This window comes from Haliotis rubra, unplaced genomic scaffold (genome assembly GCF_003918875.1).
Source record: "Haliotis rubra isolate DU_JTF1 unplaced genomic scaffold, ASM391887v1 Scf303, whole genome shotgun sequence".
NCBI classification, from domain to species: domain Eukaryota; kingdom Metazoa; phylum Mollusca; class Gastropoda; order Lepetellida; family Haliotidae; genus Haliotis; species Haliotis rubra.
Window position 1 is genome coordinate 787,830 of NW_025766973.1, and position 15,792 is coordinate 803,621.

Here is a 15,792-nt window from a genome sequence, read left to right on the forward strand (position 1 = left end):
GCTAGATCAGCATTAATTGATACAGAGGTGCTAGATCAACATATATTGATATAGAGGTGCTAGATCAGCGTATATTGATATAGAGGTGCTAGATCAGCATTAATTGATACAGAGGTGCTAGATCAATATATATTGATATAGAGGTGCTAGATCAGCGTATATTGATATAGAGGTGCTGGATCAGCACAAATTGATATCAAAGAGCTTGATCAGCATGTATTTAAATGAAGGCACTAAATAAGCATATATTGATACAGAGATTCAATTCAGTATTAAATCAAGTTAACAATGGAGAACACACATTCAACACTGACACACTACAGCAGTTGTGACATCAACATTGTACTCTCCACTAGTTCGGTCCAGCCGAGTGCAAGATGAAGGGTTCATTCTCTATTGCAGCCTGTAATATATACAAGTTGATTCTCGGTGGGGTGTTGTCCTGGGACACATGATGTTACAAATAAACAAATAAATTATATACATTTCAATGAATCTATTCATAGTCACACCTGTGATGAGATAGCTCTTGCATATGCCCCCTCATGGGCACAATGTGTTAAGCCCATTTCTGGTGTCCCCCACCGTGATATTGCTGGAATATTGCTAAAAGTGGCGTAAAACTAAACTCAGTCAGTCAGTCTTGCATATGCATAAAAAAATAAAACATGCCATGCTTTAGGAGAAAATCAGTGAAAATCTGAGCTTATGATATCTGTTATCAAAAGGATAGTATTTGTATATTCCCAACCAACAGTCACCCATTCTGGTAATAATTGGTATGGAATAGGGCTGCAACAAGAATGGAATTAATACACTGCACACTGTCCTCCCATAAGAGCTACAGCTTAAAACAACACATGTCACGGTCCAGTGCACAGATTAACTACATGCTGTCACCTGCGTCTGCTGAATGGATTTGCCCAACAGAAGGGAGTATGGGAGTAAAGCCACTGCACCAATAAAGGAATCAAGGAAGGACTCAGGTGAGATCATCTGTAACAAGGCCACAGTATATACAGGTAGATGGTTCACCTGGATCTCAAGATGAGGAACACTTTGTTTAACTTAAAGAACAGCTTGGTGTCATATGTTCTGTCTCAGTGGAAAGCCTGGATCTCAAGATGAGGAACACTTCATTTAAAAAACGACACCTAGGTGGCATGTGTTCTGTCTCAGTGGAAAGCCTGGATCTCAGAATGAGGAAGAGTCCTTAAATGACGGCAGCTAGGGGTCATGTGTTCTGTCACAATGTTGTGGAAAGCGCTTGAGGCAACTTAGTCGCTACATCCTGACTGGGAGGGGCACCTGCGCCGCTGTGATGGAGATGTACTGTGGGGGAGTTGGCAAGGATGCGTGTGATAGAGGCTGGTTGTTGGGAGTCGGCCACCAGGTAGCTGGTCAGGGACACCTTCAGTTTTGACAGCTTCATCAGATTGGTTAGCTCCTGATCATCAATCGCCTTCTGGGCCTGCAAAAATGAACATTGCATAGATCATTCACAGCAGAACAGAACAGGACAGAACATGGCACAGATCAGTCATACCAGAACAGAACATGGCACAGATCAGTCATACCAGGACAGAACATTGTACAGATCATTCATGCCAGGACAGAACATTGTGCAGATCAGTCATACCAGAACAGAACATTGTACAGATGAGTCATACCAGGACAGAACATGGCACAGATGAGTCATACCAGAACAGAACATGGCACAGATCAGTCATACCAGAACAGAACATGGCACAGATCAGTCATACCAGAACAGAACATTGTACAGATCATTCATGCCAGGACAGAACATTGTACAGATGAGTCATACCAGGACAGAACATGGCACAGATCAGTCATACCAGAACAGAACATGGCACAGATGAGTCATACCAGAACAGAACATGGCACAGATGAGTCATACCAGAACAGAACATGGCACAGATCAGTCATACCAGAACAGAACATGGCACAGATCAGTCATACCAGAACAGAATATGGTACAGATCAGTCATACCAGGACAGAACATGGCACAGATCAGTCATACCAGAACAGAACATGGCACAGATCAGTCATACCAGAACAGAACATGGCACAGATCAGTCATACCAGAACAGAACATTGTACAGATCAGTCATACCAGGACACAACATGGCACAGATCAGTCATACCAGAACAGAACATGGCACAGATCAGTCATACCAGAACAGAACATGGCACAGATCAGTCATACCAGAACAGAACATTGTACAGATCAGTCATACCAGAACAGAACATGGCACAGATCAGTCATACCAGAACAGAACATGGCACAGATCAGTCATACCAGAACAGAACATGGCACAGATCAGTCATACCAGAACAGAACATGGCACAGATCAGTCATACCAGAACAGAACATTGTACAGATCAGTCATACCAGAACAGAACATGGCACAGATCAGTCATACCAGGACAGAACATGGCACAGATCAGTTATTTAGCTGAACAGAACATGGCACAGATCAGTCATACCAGAACAGAACATTGTACAGATCAGTCATACCAGAACAGAACATGGCACAGATCAGTTATAGCTGAACAGAACATGGCACAGATCAGTTACACTCTGCAAGACAGACAGGAAGTTGTTTCACAAAGACCTATATATTCACCAAATTATTTTACAATGATACTACTACTGTGAAACTCAAATATAATTCGGCATGAAAATAATACGTCTGACTAAATGTAGATTTTAAGGCGCACCATTTAATTTATCAGTAAAAAGATTACTAAACGATGCTTTTCACTGCACTAGATCTATTCACAAAATTGCACTTCCTGCTTACAAGCATAGGTTGACTTCACATCATTGGCTGGATTATGTATATGAGCAGATAACTGTTGGCATGCAATGGGCAGTGGTTGTGTATCAACAACTGTCTATTGGTTTACTCTATGTACATATGCAACACTCACATTGAGCTGTGCCTGCTTCTCCAGCGAGACCTTGGCAAGGCTGTCGTCACTTTCCTTCTTCTCCATCAGGAGATTGTGGATCAGCTTGTCCCTGAAACCAGATTACAGTTACCTTCCATTACTGCCAGGCCAAAAAATGGGAGATTTGATTGCACCCACAAATTATACATGTTTTCAAAACTATAGGCTGAGTCATCCTTGATAATCTCCAGGGTATACATTACAATCACTCTCCACTATACCCTGGAATCATCCATGGGCACAATGTGTTAAGCCCATTTCTGGTGTCCCCCGCCGTGATATTGCTGGAATATTGCTAAAAGCGGCGTAAAACTAAACTCAGTCAGTCAGTCTTAAATTATCTAACTGTTTAAACTTGGCAACACAATTGATACAGAGGTACGCTGAAAGAGGTAAAAGGAGTTATTTCATATATTTTTTTAAAGTTTCAGATCTGTCAATTTGTCTGTATGATTTCCTCCAAAATATGAGTGGCACTGCGAACAAACCTTCGTGACTGTGATCGCTATCTTTGTTGACACTGGAAGGTCGGATGTAACAGCGGCTTAGGTGATGGGCTACTGTGAGAAAGTGGAGCCAGCAAAGGGAGGTAATATAATTGTCGGGCCGTGGATGTATCCAGGGTATAGTGGAGAGTGATCGTAACGTATACCCTGGAGATTAGCGAGGATGTCAGGCTGAGTGAGTGTGTATGGTTTTACGCCACTTTTAGCAATATTCCAGCAATATCACAGTGGGACACACCAGAAATTGGCTTCACACATTGTACCCATCTGGGGAATCAAACCTGGGTCTTCAGCGTGACATCAGAGCGGATGCTTCAACCAGGCTACTCAACAGTAGCACATACAAACCACAGCTATAACAACCGTATCAAATACATCACTATCGAATAACCATTTCCTGTTTGTTCAGTGTTTATCACCATCAAACAGAGGTGAATACTTTCTTTTGCACATCAGTTTACTACAGGTATATGGATGCAATACATAATTATGACAAAATATTAAATCTGAATTTTAACTTGAATGCATAACTGACATTGCAAGTTTGTTTCTCATTTCCAACAATGGCATTTGACCTTGCACACAATATTTATTAATTCTATTTTAGTACAAGAGTGAGTGAGTGAGTTTGGTTTAAGCGGCTTTTAGCAATATTCCAGAAATATCACGGTGGGGGACACCAGAAAAATGGGCTTCACACATTGTACCCATGTGGGGAATCGAATCCGGGTTTTCGCGTGACGGGCGAACACTTTAACCACTGGGCTACCACACCGCCCCTTTAAGTACGGGAGAAGGCATGGTACTTCCAACAGCTGTACAGTGTGATGGTAACAGATATTGATGCTGAAGGGGTCGTTGTCGGCACAGGTACTTCAGATATGTACCCCAGGTACGTTTCTGTATACAGACATTACTACCCTAAACAAAGACAAACTACAGAAACGTACCCGGTACCCTAAACGACGGACGAGTCCATATTCCGCAACCCAAAACCAAAACCGTATGTAGTTGTTCCCGTTCAGCTGATTGCGAGTGGTGTACGTTGTGCACCGTGACATATTCGTTACTGTGTATGCTCTTATATAACGATATCAAGTGCATCTAATACAACAGTATGACAGTTCCGATGAAGGAAACTCCACAATGCAGAATGGAATCGTCCAAGGGTACGTTTCTGTATTCTGATTTTGGCTACGGTACATTTCTATATACAGAAACGTACCTGGGGTACACATCTGTAGTACCCGTGCCGACAACGACCCCTTCCGCGATATTGACTTATGACCATATTTATATTTCTGGTATTTGACCAAACAAACTCACTTCTCCATCTTCTGCTGGTGCTTCAGCTGTTGTAGCTCCATGGTTTGTTCTGCAAGCAAACAGTACATTCACAAAACTCAAATATTTTGAGTCAAATTTTCATATGACATAAATTATTGCAAAGATACAAAAGTTATCTCCCTTGATCCACTCGAATGTGTGAAGTAGCAGCAGTGTATGAATTAATTTTGAAAAGTCGCTGGCCAGGAGGGCTAGTTAAGTAAACATGTTGCTAGCCCAAATCATACTTTACTGGCCCAGCAAAATATCAGCATCATAATGCACATCGATCAGAATTGGTGTGATGTTTGTTAATTGTAGATGGTAGGTTATTGTCGCCTCTTTAGCGCAACGCTATTAACATCTTTTATATAGTGATATTCACGTGAAAAGAGATAATAAATATCAGGAAACCTTAGTGGACGGTCTTTAACACCTTGATATTGTACTTCATCATATTCACGTGCATTAAATAAAGAACAAATTATCTGAGATTTTCAGCTAGCCAGTCAGGATAGCTTCAACAATACTGGCACTATTCAAAATCAGCTAGCATTTGACTAGCTGACCAGTAGCTATTTCGAACGCTGGTTAGCATTACACATAACCAACATTGGCGCAGGAACTTTCTACGCACCCTCCCTGTAGTATTGAAAGGTACATGGTCACACTATTGGACATTTTATGTTCTTCACTTGACTTTGGCACACAAGTGCAGTGTGAATATGGATCTTCGAATTTATGACTCTGTCAGTAAAACCAAAAGGGTCTGTGGGGTGGCCTAATGGTTAAAGTGTCCGCTAATCACCCAACTGTATCCGTTACAACCCCAAACTGCATCCGTTACTACCACTGCATCTGATACCACCACTACATCCGTTACTACCCCAAACTGCATCCGTTACCACCACCGTATCCGTTACTACCCCAAACTGCATCCGTTATTACCACTGCATCCGTTACCACCACTGCATCTGTTACTACCCTAAACTGCATCCATTACTACCCCAAACTGCTTCCGGTACCACCACTGCATCCGTTGCCACCACTGCATCCGTTGCCACCACTACATCCTTAACTAACCCAAACTGTATCTGTTATTACCACTGCATCTGTTACTACCCTAATGTATCCATTGCACAGCTTGCTGTCTTACCCTGGTCTAATCTCTGCATCTCATTCTGCAGCTTCACATCAGTCAAGTCCTGGAACTGTTCTTCTTGTTCGTACTGCAATGATCAACAACGTCACATCAACATTGACAGTGTGCTTATAATCTTTGTACCAGTTTGTACATGCTGTTTGTATATCTTGTATATTCTTCATATTATCTTTGTCAATTCTTTGCATAACCTTTAATTTAGATTTACACAAGCCAGTTTTGGTGAAGAATCTCAGGAGATCGCAACTTTCAAACTTATTCAACAGAATGTCAAAGTAGGCCAAGGTCACACCATGTTTTAGTTTCTGTTGTCAATCATTGACTGTCAGGTAAGTAAGGGCATTAACTCTAATTAAAAGACAAAAGAGATATTGAAAGGAAAGTTATTTCAGTATAGTTGGGGAAGATCCACCGAAAATAAATAACCATTTCTCGAACACTTCTAAGCTTTCACACATTCCGTGCTTGAAACTGTGATTACCTGGAGTTTGAGCTGACTTCGCTTATCAATCGCACGGTCATGCAACTTCTGAAGTTTGTCATGAGCAAAGTAACCCCGAAACACGACCTTTGACACGACATAGCCAATGGCCTTGCATCTCTCCAACAGCTGAGGATAACAGTCAAGGTCATTCAGTTTCGAAGACTGTTCTATAAATGCCATGTACCTGAAGCAGAGTAGACTAATGCTTAGTCCCTGAATATACATGTATATAGTTTTGACAGAAACAAAAAACTTCATGCAAATTTAAAAGGAGCCCCAGTGTGCTCGGAGATCCAGAACATGAGGAAAATCCTGACTGCATCTGCATTTATCGCTTTCATGATGTTCCAATGGCTGGGCAGAAAGGTAAGTAATGTGGTTCAGGTACTGTTGAGTGAGTGAGTGAGTTTAGTTTTACACTGCACTCAGCAATATTTCAGCTATATGGTGGCAGTCTGTAAATCATCGAGTCTGAATCAGACAATCCAGTGATCAACAGCATGAGCATTGATCTACACAACTGGGATTTGATGACATGTGTCAACCAAGTCAGCAAGCCTGACCACCCAATCCTGTTAGTCGTCTCTTACGACAAGCATAGGTTACTGAAGATCAATTCTAACCCGGATCTTCACGGGGCAGATAATTAAAGAAAAGTCAGTGTGTATTATTGCTCATCATTGAAATCAATAGACTTATGCATCAATAAATCATTTCAACTTTCATACAGAGCTTAAGCATTCAACTTTTGAACCATTGCCCCATTGTAACTGAAAATAAGATTTACTTACGTTCTCTGACTTGCAAAAGTCACGACATCCGCACACAGACAGCTTAAACATAAACACTGTTAAACATTCTGACACAGATATCAACAAGAAGAGTCTGAGAGCGATGATGAGATGAACTTGTAAAGTATTCAACATATAAGATTTATCGTATCACAATCAATCAATTCTTTATTGCATGAAAGGCCATAGGTCCATATACAAAAGAGATACATATTAACAATGGCATATATAATCAACTTTCTAACTGATCAATTGTTTTCTTAACAAAAATGCCTTGTAAATAAATAGGGCTACTTTGTGTTGAAGGTTCTTTGCAGGAAAGTAAGGAAGACAATAATTTAACATTGATATGAGATAAAGGCAATTGTGGTAGATAATTATTTCTTAGATTTTCACATACAGGACAAATAAACATAAAATGGAATACATCTTCTATAATGTTACAGAAGTAACATCATCTACACATTTACACCACTTAAAATTTGCAACTGGTGGATGTAGGGCATGCAGTGGGTTTTCAGTGTGACAAGTAAATGTCTTAACCACTAGGCTACCCTGGCTCCCCTTTGAACAATACAGAGTATAAGATATGAGAAAAGCAGCAAAAATAACTTCATAAATTTGATTTAAAATTCTTGTCTGGACAATTTGCTTACTTGACAAAATCAGCAATCGGATCCCTAGTAGCATTCAGCTGAAATATGTAAATGATAATTCACTTAACATAAAAACAGGTCAATTATGACAACAGACTTATATTGTCAAACTAAGCCTAATTGAAGAAATTCATTTCACTGAAATCCTTTCAAAGTTGTACAAAACCCAATAAATGACAACAGACTGGACCAGTAATATGAAGGACAATATATGAATATGATTATTAATGTCTTCATGTCAGAACCTTATGTGTTCATGTCTGAACCATGTGTTCATGTGTGAACCTTATCTGTTCATGTCTGGACCTCATGTGTTCAAGTCTGAACCAAATGTGTACAAGTCTGAACCTCATGTGTTGTACTCTGAACCTCATCTGTTCATGTCTGAACCACATGTGTTCATGTCTGAACCACATGTGTTCATGTCTGAACCATATATTTTCAAATCTGAACCATATGTGTTCATGTCTTAACAATATGGGTTCAAGTCTGAACCATATGTGTCCATGTCTGAACCTCATGTGTTCAACTCTGAACCACATGTGTTCATGTCTGAACCTCTTGTGTTCAAGTCTGAACCTCACGAGTTCAACTCTGAACCACATGTGTTCATGTCTAAACCATATGTGTTTATGTCTGAACCTCTTGTGTTCAAGTCTGAACCTCATGTGTTCAACTCTGAACCACATGTGTTCATGTCTGAACCACATGTGTTCATGTCTAAACCATATGTGTTTATGTCTGAACCTCATGTCTTTGTAACAGTACATGTACTTTTTGTGTTAAGGTGAAAACTTTCAGAATGTGATCGTTCCTGGTCGACAACTGGTCTAAACTGAAAAATATACTGATAAATGACTCACCATTATTTCAATATCAACAAGCTCATAGAATATCATCAACTTGACTCGGATGAGAGCGTCATCAGCTGTCCGTACCTCATCCACCTGTTCAACACATGCATCACCATGGAAACAAGATATCATTGAGAACAATTTGTTTGTTCTTGAAGACTACCTTATAATGATATGCAAAATGCTCTCTGACCTCTGCATTGTGGGCAGTGTTTGAGCCAGGAGTGGAACATCAAAAACGGGGAGGTTCATACAAAAGTACATACATTTTGGGGAGTCATTAAGGAAAAGACATTTCAAAATAAAAATTGTTTATGCATTTTTTCTCACCAGTAAGTGTCATGAACAAAATGTTCAAAGACACTGCGAGGATCATCCCAAAATATACTGAGGGGAAAAAATAAGGGATCACATGAAAGGACAAGTGTTCCTTTTTGTTTGTTCCAAGGTTTCTTCACAAGCTTTGTATTGCACAGCTTGTGAAGAAACCTGGAAAAAAATAAAGGAATACTTGTGCTTTCATGTGATCCCTTATTTTTTCCCCTCAGTATATATCAAGCATTAAGGGGAAACTGTAAGGATGCAAAGATCTGTACTATGAGGAACACAATATATATTCTTATACAATTCGCCTGATGAGGCAGTAAGAATTAAGAAATACAGTTCGCTCTACCACCATGTATAGTGTAATAAAGTACACTTTCACCCTGAACTATTATAGTTAAAGCATGAGGACGCTAACTGGCGCGCTGTTCTATTGATGTGTCTGCCCCCCTACGTTAAGACGAAAATGTTGTGTTCCTCATCATACAGAGGCAGACATCCGTAAATTTTCCTTTTTGTGTATCACTTCCAATTCCACTTGATTCCTGACAAAAAGATGAGTTTTTAGATACTATGGGGGAACAGTCATTATTTTCTGTGACGTTATTGTTTTGGTTTTTGGAAATATGTGGCAAATTGCGTTGGAACAAATAGTAGTTAGGACACAAATACTGGTACTAGGGCTGCAACGATTCGGTTCGATTCATTGAAAATCAATTCTGACACCTTTATTTCGATTTCCAATAACCATTACCACTATTTCAAATCGAGATTTAAATACCTATTCAAATTATTTCCACACAGCGAGAACGTAATTTTGACTCCAACTCGAGCAGTTTTGAGTGTTGAAATAGGGCGAAATGTTATTGGTTGATTGGGCTAATTATCCAATGAGAATTGTTGTTAGTAGACATCACCGATAATGGATTTTACGCTAAAGAAGCCGAGTGTAAGAGTTAAATGAAATCTGATGTTTTTACTTGTATGAAGAATTGAATCGAAAATGATCGAATCAAGGGTACAATATTGAAAATCTAATCAAATCGAGGTCTGGGTGAATTGTTGCAGTCCTAACTGGTGAGGTGAGGTGAAATCGGGTTTAACGTCGTACTTGAGAATATTTAGCTCATATGACGACGTGCATGCGTGTGTATGTGTATGTGCGGCTGCTTGTACTAGCCCAGACTGAAGCTGGTTTTATAGTGCTAGCCCACTGAGATACCATGCCGCAGTGAAGCATGAATACCCCACTCATACAAATTATACTGACTCCGAGGCGACCAGTCCTTGTTGTACCCATTAATGCCGAGCGCCAGGCAGGGACCAACAAGTACCATATTTTAACGTCTTTTGGTATGATGCGGTCGGGGTTCGAACCGCGACCTTCCGCTCTCCGGGCAGACGCTCTAACCACTACACCACCGAGGCGGTCCCTAACTGGTACCTTAACGGATCACTTGACTGTGACATTCACATATGGCATCAGGAAGTATTAACATACATACTGTAATAATAACCACAACAAAAACAACGTACCACTGATTTGTTGTACATGAAGCAGACTAGTTTCAACTCACATTGTAATAGAATTGGTCTGGGATGATCTTCAGCTTTTTAAACTTACTCCCATCTCGGATAATGTGAGTTTTGTTCTGTGGATCTGTGCCATGCCACTCGAAGTCATGCAGCCTGTTGTCGAGAATTAATAACGTCAGAAATGTCACATGGTCACATTGGGTGTGTCATTTGTCACTTCTCCCTATCCTTCGTGGATATCCACATCACATCACACTATATCCAATTTCATTTCATATCATATCCAATTTCATATCTATTATATGGTCTCTGCCCTCATACAACATGTGATATCAATGCACATTTTGGTGATATACATTCTAAGATTTGCTTTCTGTGTGGCTCTGTTTTAGAAAGGAACAACATAAACCTGCAAGTCACGTCTGCCACTGTTGACCAACCATTTATTCAGGACTCTCAGACTCTCATCACTGAACAGGATGATTATGCTTATCTGCAACAAGGGACGCCTGTTGGACTATCATAAGAGTTTGTAACTACAGTCAAAGCCCGATGAGTCGAATGCCGGTGTCTCGAATATTATGCATAACTCGAAGTACCTGTTGGTCCCGACCATTCCCTGTTATAGTTGTCATCATTTGATTTCCGGTTACACGAAATCGTCTCATAAATACACACGATGACTCGAAAAGGAAATTTGGTCCCATGAGATTCAAACAACAGCAATTTTGTATACATAAGCCGAAGTCAGTCAATGAGAAGTTGATTGGTGTAGCAAACTGATCCAATTAACAAACCAGCGCGGCTCACACCTTTCCGCCATTGACGGATGAGTTCGAAAGGCAGATTAGTGATTTTACGGAAATCACTGTCTGTGCTAATCAGACTGGAACTGATAAGGTGCCCCTATTAGTTATATGGAAATCATTAGATAAACAAATGCTAAGGTGGAGGAATTAGGACTGGATCATCTTTTTTTCTACCCTCATAGACATACCTATGTCTCGAATACATGGATAAGTCGAATTTATTATTTGGTCCCCAGCGATTTGACTCATCGGAATTTGACTGTATTTCTATTACTGATATTACATCCATCCCCAATGTATACGCTAACTTTGTAAACAAAATACCAATATATAACCTTGCACAATAACAACGCTGTACAGACATCTTGTATGGTGTAACTACATCAACTACAACAACATGTGTCTCACCATTCACTGTCGGCAGGCATGAACTGACAGGGCCCATACTTGATGTAGCGCTTGACAGTGTCGTCACTTTTATTCTTGGCATACACTACAAGTGCCTCATTGGCATCCATGGAGATGACCTCTTGAATGGTGATACTGGAAATTCTCACCGGGTTTCTGTACATCACATGTGGCCTACAAACATGGGAACTTGGTATAAGGCGTCAATAAAATAAGGCCCCTCCGACTGCCCGAGACGGGCTGTCTAGATTTACAGCTAGCCAGTCCGATGGTCTGGTAACAAATTTAGATGTTCCATACATCTGAGTAAATTCACAATATCTTGGTGTCTGGTCTGGTTAAATCCATTTCGGGCTGGTAGCATTTTGAAGTTACCAGCCCTGATGTCTGGCCGGGTTTTTAGCTTATTTCATCAGGGTTTCATCGGTACAACCAAGCACTTTCCGAAATCTACCGATGTCTTCAAAATTTTCTCAGAAATTTACAACAGATTTTACAATTTTCGGGATGCTACGAACATTTTGTGGAACAGGCCCCAGCTCCCATGTGACATCACATTAGGCAACTACTTCCTTTGTTGTTATACTTGTAGGGATATCCTATTAGCAGTAAGCAAATGAGAGTGATGTGCCTTGTTATTAAAGATGGCTGTGACAAAAGGCACATATGTTGTTATGGTCGTTCTTTGATGAAGTCCCAACGGTGTTTCCCGATAACAGAACATGGAGTCAGATGTGGAATATTACTGTAATTAATGCCTGTAACTGGTGTATAACTGTTCGAGGCAAGAAACAGAACAATACTAATCTTAGATGCTTGATTGGCATTTTAGAAGATGATATTTGATGAACATAGAGATTTTTTCTGGGTTACATCTTCTTTTTATTCTCGAGTACAACGTTTCAGGGCTTGTTCTGGCCCCATCATCAGGTAAACTGAACAGTAACTGTTAACTCTGGCCATGACGTCACAATGCTTATGACGTCACAATTAAATGAATGACATCTTATCTATTCATAATAACATGTATTCTATGAGCCATGTCATCTGTATCTATTGACCACCACATGTATTGCGTCGTCATAGCATTGTGACGTCATAAGCACTGTGACGTCACGGCCAGAGTTAACAGTTACTGTTCAGTTTACCTGATGATGGGGCCAGAACAAGCCCTGAAACGTTGTACTCGAGAGCAAAAAGAAGATGTAACCCAGAAAAAATCTCTATGTTCATCAATACTAATCTTGCCTTTGTTTCGGAAACAGGCAAGCTATATAGAATAGAATAGAATAATACTTTGATGCCTTTTCAGGAATTTGTGTTACATCAGCAGAGCTACTGACACATTAGAGAGATATCAAACATATTTACATAAATTCTTTGATTTAGGTATCTTCACATTTGTTTAAGAGAGATATGGTACTTGGAATACAGGATATATAAGGGAAAGTATTGTTTTTCCTATAAAGCCTGTCACCTGGCGTATAATATTTTCATGCTTTTCCATCTCATCATTTTTTTGCAGATATAATAATTCTGAGAATTCAGTTGAAAAAACTACCCTCATTTATATCAAAACTCCAGTATTTCTTTAAAGTCTGGTATTTAAACAAAGACATATGGTACTTCAACTTACACTATCATTTTTCATTTAAATTTAAACCCATCATGTCAATGGCCAATAAACCCATATGACCATTCTTTCAAACATGACACATTGAAATATTTCTACAGTAAATAGTTACTTTGTTATGACACAACTTTCTCATAAAGATTTATTTGACCCACAACCGAAGCAACATTTTATTGCCACATGTAACATATCTACATCTCACTTGTAGCTGGTGAATTGTAGTTTGAATATTGAACACTTTACGATGTACAGATCTATAATAGTAATAGTCCATTCTGTTACCATGGTAACTTACCCCGGGATATGCTCTGTACATCCATCCAGGTACCTGACCACAAGATACTCATTCTGATTGGCTGAATATTTTGTTAACTCTTGAAATTTCTCCCTCCATAGGAACATCTGTGGTCAAAGACAGGAAGAAGCATGACTGAGTTGAACATATGTAGAAACGAAACCAATCTGTGTTATAAGTACATGGCCCTTATTCTCGAAACGTTCGTAGCTCTAAGAATTCTTAACTTTGATGGTGGCCAATGTGTTAAGAATGGGCTTATGAAGTTCGTAGGGCTATGAACGTTTTGAGAATCGCTAGCCTGGTGTTCTGATGGTCTTACTGCTATGACTGTCATATGTCAATGTTAAAGCATGACAGTTACGAAGTCAATGTTTAGGTACTGGTGTTCTGGTCACAGTAAACAAGTCAGTTCAGTAAACAAGTCAACAGTAAACAAGTCAGTTCAGTAAACAAGTCAACACAGTAAACAAGTCAGTTCAGTAAATCAACACAGTAAACACGTCAACACAGTAAACAAGTCAGTTTAGTAAACAATTCAACACAGTAAACAAGTCAACAGTAAACAAGTCAGTTCAGTAAACAAGTCAACACAGTAAACAAGTCAACAAAGTAAACAAGTCAGTTTAGTGAACATGTCAGTTCAGTAAACAAGTCAACAGTAAACAAGTCAGTTCAGTAAACAAGTCAACACAGTAACATGTCAACACAGCAAACATGTCAACAAAGTAAACAAGTCAACACAGTAAACAAGTCAACAAAGTAAACAAGTCAAAACTGAACTGACTTGTTTAAAAGACATTAGCCAGAAGAAAATAACAGTAACAGTTTGACTCAAAGTTTTGAAATTACCTAAATGGACAATACATAATGAAAAGGAGCTCTCACATCACCTAAACTTAATTCATAACTATCATAGACCTGCATTGGTTATTTTGAATATAGTGTGAACGGTGACGGGTCTATATGACAGACTGCCCCAACACCAACTTTAGAGAGAGAAATCTTAGTTGTATCACAATTTGTTTCTTTTAAATAAATATTGGGGGAAAACATACTAATGCAAGTCTGGACCCATGAAGGTCCCGGTTAGAATGAATCTTCAGTAACCCATGCTTGTCGTAAGAGGCGACTAACGGGATCGGGTGGTCAGCCTCGCTGGCTTCGTTGACACATGTCATCGGTTCCCATTGCGCAGATCGATGCTCATGCTGTTGATCACTGGATTGTCTGGTCCAGACTCGATTATTTACATACCGCCGCCATATAGCTGGAATAACTGCTGAGTGTGACGTAAAACTAAACTCACTCACTCACTCACTCTTCGCATGAATTACTACAGTAACCCCCTTGATCAAGTTCAAATAGAATCGATTTACCCGCTTTGGACCTTCTTCGATCCTTGCCTGTCCATCCAAACTGTGGATGATTGCCTGGAAGAAAATAATTATTTTACATTTTTTCGTGTAAATTCCCCGGGAAAAAACAACAAAAACGACGTTCACGTTTCTCTACTTAACACGGCGCTTAAACACAACAGAGCGTTGCACTTCCGTAAACAAACGCCATCAAATGCAACAGTTTTCAGTGTTTCAGATTTCAATGTCATACATGCATTGTGACCCATATTTAAACCGGCACAAACTGAACTACATATGATGATAGAGTAAATGTGTTTAGAAACACTTTGAGAAACATCGATATTTTCAATGATGGGAAAACGCTGACATTCGATCAATTTCAGGTACGTAAGTTCATAACACATTCCTACCTTCTCCCCAACGTCTAGTGTAACCCAGCCGATCATTTCAACTGTTTTGAATAGTAGCCGTACACAAATGGATTAACGGGTCCACATCTACATATATATATAGCCACACAGGCAGGATTTGAACGACGAATGTATATGTTTAGAACATTGATGTGTCGCAACTATCGAGAGAGAGGATCAATACTGCATGCGCCTTCTAGACTTCCTGTGGCTGTTCATCACGACTGCTTCTATTTTTAGAACTGTGCGATCACGAACCG

At 39.7% G+C, this 15,792-nt stretch overlaps 1 protein-coding gene across 1 annotated transcript; it reads right to left on the minus strand.

Annotated features, from left to right (window-relative positions):
* Window positions 1-647: 647 nt before the first annotated feature.
* On the minus strand, window positions 648-15,734 carry LOC124282808. The gene is made up of 13 exons (XM_046718839.1): window positions 15,533-15,734; window positions 15,141-15,194; window positions 13,762-13,868; window positions 11,834-12,007; window positions 10,658-10,769; window positions 8,766-8,849; window positions 7,903-7,940; window positions 7,247-7,288; window positions 6,453-6,639; window positions 5,966-6,038; window positions 4,810-4,858; window positions 2,957-3,047; window positions 648-1,471 (listed from the first exon to the last, which is right to left on the minus strand). Exons 1-13 carry the CDS (start codon window positions 15,566-15,568, stop codon window positions 1,247-1,249), a joined length of 1,272 nt encoding a protein of 423 aa, XP_046574795.1. The 5' UTR covers window positions 15,569-15,734; the 3' UTR covers window positions 648-1,246.
* Window positions 15,735-15,792: the final 58 nt, after the last annotated feature.

Bases quoted from the DNA above. Each gene is read 5' to 3' on its own strand.
- LOC124282808 (XM_046718839.1), bottom strand. From the start codon at position 15,568: ATGATCGGCTGGGTTACACTAGACGTTGGGGAGAAG. The intron at 8,850-10,657 runs GTGAGTTGAAAC...TGTGTTGAACAG, and splicing joins CAGACCAATTCTATTACAAT to GTGGATGAGGTACGGACAGC. The intron at 7,289-7,902 runs GTAAGCAAATTG...TTTATGTTTAAG, and splicing joins CCGATTGCTGATTTTGTCAA to CTGTCTGTGTGCGGATGTCG.